Source organism: Leptinotarsa decemlineata, unplaced genomic scaffold (genome assembly GCF_025532065.1).
Source record: "Leptinotarsa decemlineata unplaced genomic scaffold, Ldec_3_MD MMD2_tig00001019_RagTag_RagTag, whole genome shotgun sequence".
Taxonomy (NCBI): Eukaryota; Metazoa; Arthropoda; class Insecta; order Coleoptera; family Chrysomelidae; genus Leptinotarsa; species Leptinotarsa decemlineata.
In genome coordinates this window covers 3,469,771-3,475,000 of record NW_027412557.1, presented here as the reverse complement: position 1 = coordinate 3,475,000, position 5,230 = coordinate 3,469,771, and the positions used below count along the sequence as shown (strand labels likewise).

At 37.5% G+C, this 5,230-nt stretch overlaps 1 protein-coding gene across 4 annotated transcripts in view; it reads right to left on the bottom strand.

Annotated features, from left to right (window-relative positions):
* The window catches only part of LOC111504164 (protein regulator of cytokinesis 1), a 40,986-nt gene extending 36,545 nt beyond the window's left edge, over positions 1-4,441 (bottom strand). For 3 of the 4 annotated variants that reach the window (XM_074175342.1, XM_074175344.1, XM_023158664.2), the window contains exon 1: positions 4,217-4,441. In XM_074175342.1, coding sequence (XP_074031443.1) covers positions 4,217-4,275 — 59 coding nt within the window. In that variant the 5' untranslated portion in view covers positions 4,276-4,441. The remainder of the gene's footprint in view (positions 1-4,216) is intronic. The other variant, XM_074175343.1, reaches the window with a different exon arrangement.
* Between the last annotated feature and the right edge of the window lie 789 nt (positions 4,442-5,230).

Below are 5,230 nucleotides of genomic sequence, written 5' to 3'. Positions count from 1 at the left end.
AAAGTTTTAAAACACAATTATGGGAATCAAGGTCAAAGATGACCTTACCCTCATGCAACAACAAGAGATGGCGGCACTGCGAGCGGAGTTGCAGGAGAAACTTAAGACGAACCCAAACTGGACTATAAGGCGTTTCAACGGCGTTCAAAAGATCGTTATGTGGTCGGGAAACGCATAAAGGCAACAGCTTCAACATTAAATCCACCTGTTCAGCCACTCATCCTGTACACAAACATCTCATCTCTTCTTGAAAAGTTCGATTAGTTTCTACTCGAAATCAATGAGATTGGTCCACACATCACAGTGATAACCGAATTATGACTCAATGACACAATTGCTGATTCCCTTGTACAAATCCCTGGGTACTCCATCCAACGAAAAGACAGAACACATGGCATAAGTGGTGGCATTATTGTCTACCACGTAAACCGCATTGATGGCAGAAGATATGACCTGGAGCGATGAGAAACTGAGACCTTATGGCTGCACATTTTTCTGAATAGCTTTTGCTTCAATCTGAGGAGTATCTACCGGCCACCCACCTTAGACTACAGTGTGAAAAGAATAGATATTATCTTTAATCCATTCGGAACGCCTGTCAGGTGGGGGTCTCCGGTGGTAATCTTTGGAGACTTCAACCATCACCTGGGGTTAATAAGGACCAACGGCTAAAACACCGGTGGAACACGCGTTCCTCGAACTCACTGTGGAGCCCTATCCCAACCAGAAAAAATAAACACTTCTGCAAGGTACCGAGAAGGTCAAAGACCTTATGTCCTGGATCTCGTACTGACAAACGACGACGACCTTCTAACACCGCCTGTCACCCGCCCTGCCATTGGCCTGAGTGACCATGTAGTTCTCAAGACAAGGATCGAAATTCGTTCTACAGCATACACTAAACGTTTTACATAACTCAACTATTACAGGACTAATTTCGAGGAGATCAAGAGGCATTTGGAGGTGCAATTGAGAGGCATCGAAACAGGTCCATCCGACGAAGATGTGATTCAGAAGTGGAGATTTTTTCACTCTACAGCGACATATCTGCGGAGATTTACCCCCGCGGTCCGTCCAAAACCAACCCTGACAATCCATGGATCAACCACCACGTGAGGAAACTTGCAAGGGCAAAAACGCGAACTTGGAAGAGGTACCGGGACACACACGACCTTGATTACGCCAGATACAGAGCAGTAACAAACCGCCTAACCAACTACACGAGGATTCGGAGAAGTACATACGAAAAAGATGTTATCACGCGTGGAGGAAAGCGGTTGTTTACATACGTCCGGCGCCACAGGACATCCGCACCAGAGACCTAGCCTGAACACAAACTTTGCACCTGGTTCTGATGGAATTCTAGCAATCTACCTCAACTTATGTGCAACACGACTGGCACCTATTCTGAGAAACATGTTCAAAGCCTCAATGTCCACGGGTGTATTGCCACCCACCTGGAAAGACGCACTAGTAACTCCCATCTTCAAGAAGGAGACAAACTGGTTTCTCTTAATTACCGCCCAATTAGCCCCACAAGTATACCGGTAAAAGTGATGGAACGGATCATCGTGAATAGGATACGTGAATTTCTCGAAGGTATTGACGTTATTCCCCGACGGCAACACGGCTTCATACCCAGGCGCTCAACAGTGGCAAACCTGCTGGAAAGCAAAAAATGTTTGGACCAAGGTTCTCGACGAGAGTAGGTCGATGAACGTGATTACTTGGACTTTGCGAAAGCTTTCGACAAGGTGCTGCACGAAAGGCTGCTGCGAAAGCTCTTCGGTCTCGGCATTCGTGACAAACTGCATGCTTGGATCTGCAACTACCTTACGGGCAGGGTATTCCGCGTGAGGATTGGAAATTCAACATAAACTGCGAGGTTTCTACACTAGCCCAGCAAGATCTTGGGGTGACAATATCCTCGGATCTGAAATGGAACAACTATGTCCGCATTGTAGCGAAGAAGGCAAATAAAACCGGCTACTACCTCACCAATGAATTCAGAACACCTAATAAAGACCTTATCAAAATTATTCTAACGACTCATATCAGGCCCATTATGGAATATGCCAATGTGGTTAGGTTGACACATTACAGACAGGACATTGATCTCCTGGAGCGCATATAGAGACGGCTGACGAAACTTCCTAGAAAACAACATGATCTTGAATACCCACAAAAGTAGAAAATCCTTCATCTTACGACCATGGAGCAGAGGCGATTGCACAATGACCTGATTGAAATATACAAGATGTACAAGATACCAGTACAGTTCAGCCTACAGTTGTAGAAAACCGTAGACTTAGGGGCTATGACAGGAAAAAAATATTTTTTTAAATCTGTTTTTTTTATCTGATTCTCCGTCAACCAGCTGTCGCACCCCTACGAACGACAACCCTCAGAAGTCGAAACTTGTACGAGCTAAGGAGAACTGTTTGAAACCCGACTAGATTCATACCTGTTTGCTCTGTAATATCGCTGTAAAAATTGATAGATTTTATCAGATATAGTATCTTCCGAAAATCTGTTATATTCGTGATATCGTGATACAATTTTTTATACCATTGTTACAATATTATATTGTGAACTGAAATTATAGAAATTATATTATTATATTATTGAAATGGTTGCTAAAATGTGCAAAGATTATGTAATTCTTTATATATGTAGAATCAGCTCTTGAGCTGCTGCCATATCAATGAAATGAATAAATAAAAATTAAAATTAGTTGTCACATGTTACACAAAGTTTGTAATGTGTAAGGGGAAGAAACTGTTCGCGGAAATGATAGATAGATAGATATTTACTGACTGAACCAAAATATTCAACAAAAATGCTCTTTTCTGTTTAGGATCCGATTTAGGATTTTTTTGTGATCGACTATGTAGATGACTCCACACTGTGTTACCCTTGTAATAGAGTGTTAACCGTCTCTATTGATACTGAGAATTCTCTTAATTTCATTTCGTTAAAATTTTCAAAAATGGTTCGCCATAATTTTCATGAGGCCAAAAATATCTCGGGGAACTGGTTTAACAATTTCAAACAATTTGAAGTGTAGCTAAAGCTAGGGGGGCTGGATGAAAATCTATCTTGAATGAGAAACAGAAAGCAAGTATGTAGTGAATAACCCCTGGCAGTCTATGACAAAAGTTGCTTGTGAGAATGATGTCTCAATTTTTAGGAATGTTATTTCACATTTTACTTCGGATCCATCAGTTGAATACCCAAACTAGTTAAATATTTTTCAATGTCCTAGAATTAAATGTGAATAACAAAACTTGGGTACAAAAGGTCAGAAAATCCAAGACTTATCATGAATACTAATGCTGCATTTGTGAATTCAATAAGCGACCGGAAATCAACACGCAGCAGGTACATGGACATTGGAAAAACTAAGAAATGTTGCTGATTCTACAACTGAAGTCAAATTTATGGCACTTTCACATTATTTTTATAAATATATATGAACTACATTATGAAAGATATAAAAGCAGATATTCTAAGGATTCTGCTGTGATAATTAAGCGGTAATTCATATTTCATCTGAAAAAATTTTGCTATGCAAAATAAAACATACTGATGGCCACTTTCATTATCTACAAGAAATAATAGTCAAAAGAGATGTAGAAGTAGATTAATGATCATCTGAACAAAATATTGCTGATTTATTCACAAAACCGCTGAGGGAGAATGTTGATATACAGTGTTTGCCATCATATTTTCCTTGATATCTTTGTTGTCATAGTTAAATTTTATTAATTTGAATTTTGACTGTTTTTGAAAAAGTGAGAGTAATGAAATCTATTCACTATTTACGTTTCTTCAATAAGAACTTAATTTACTTTTTATTCACACTATCCTCCTTGTCTGAATGAAAATCTGTATCAATATGTATTTTTTGGGGAGAAGATTTCCGTCTGGCACCCACCTAACTTGGGTAATGTATATTGATTTCTTTATATTATTTTATTGTAATGAATTCCAAAAGGAAAATTGCAGCACTTTCTTATGCACGTCAAAAGGATGTGGAAAATCGTCTTGGTTTAGGTCAGGTTGGAGCCTGGCTTCCTCTTACCCTTTCAACTAATAACCAAAACGATGTAAAATCGCACACAAAACTCAAGTACTTTTTTCATAAGAGCTCAATAAGAAACTGAACGCTAAAAAAATCACAACTTCCATAAATAGTTGAAGGTTGAATACTCACATATCCATATCCAAGTCTTGCAGATCTGTGAACCTTTTCCTTAAAGAGCTGGTTTCCATTTTTGTAGTTAATATCGACAAAAATTTTCACACACGAACACCCGACTAATAAATTTACTTTCACCAAATGGAAATTATTCTATTCCAAAATGTAATTCACTAACATCAACTGTAAAACTGTGTGTAAAGTGCAACGGCTCTTTTTGATTTGAAAATTGAAATTGACATTGACAATAATCCAATGAAGGCAACCACGAAATTTCTTGCCGCGAGATAGCGCTGAGGGGCATGAAGTTAGTTCTTGTGGTACTTTCGTTATTCACAAATGGATAAAATGAGTTTATTTGAATTATGCGACAGGACGTTAAAAATCTTATGAAAGAGGAATGTTTGAGATCAGCGATACCAGGAATGAAGGTGTATTAATGAAAGGACAAAAAATATTTAAAACAACAGGACCAAAATATTTCGATGGGCTAGTTAAAAAGGATATATTGAAAAAAATTAAATAAAATATATTTAGACAATGGAAATTATGATTAAATAATCAATATAAATCTTGAGGAAAGATGAGAAAAAAACTGAAATTCCAAATCAAACTACTTCACGACGTTTTGATTGTTAATTTCCACAATCGCCATCGGTTAATAACTGATTTATCTTTACTCTTTTTGTTTACTTATTTTTGACCTAAACAAATCATTCGATTCATTCAGTTATTTTTTTTTCATTTCAGGTTGAAATAATTTGTTTCATTCTCAAATTAGTAAATTCCATAGGTACTCATTTCGTTCATTTTTTGTCTAATTTTTCAAATGTCAATTCTCTTTTTGAATCATCATATTTTTCATATTACATAAATCAAATATTTTACTGTTTTTTTTCTGAAACAGATTCCTTTGCTAAACCGTAACTTTTTTTAATTGAAATGGTTGCATCCTATAAGCCATTTGGCAAGGATATGTTTATCATTTGGAAATTTGTGCTACTTCCGGATCAAAGACGTCCTAAGCAA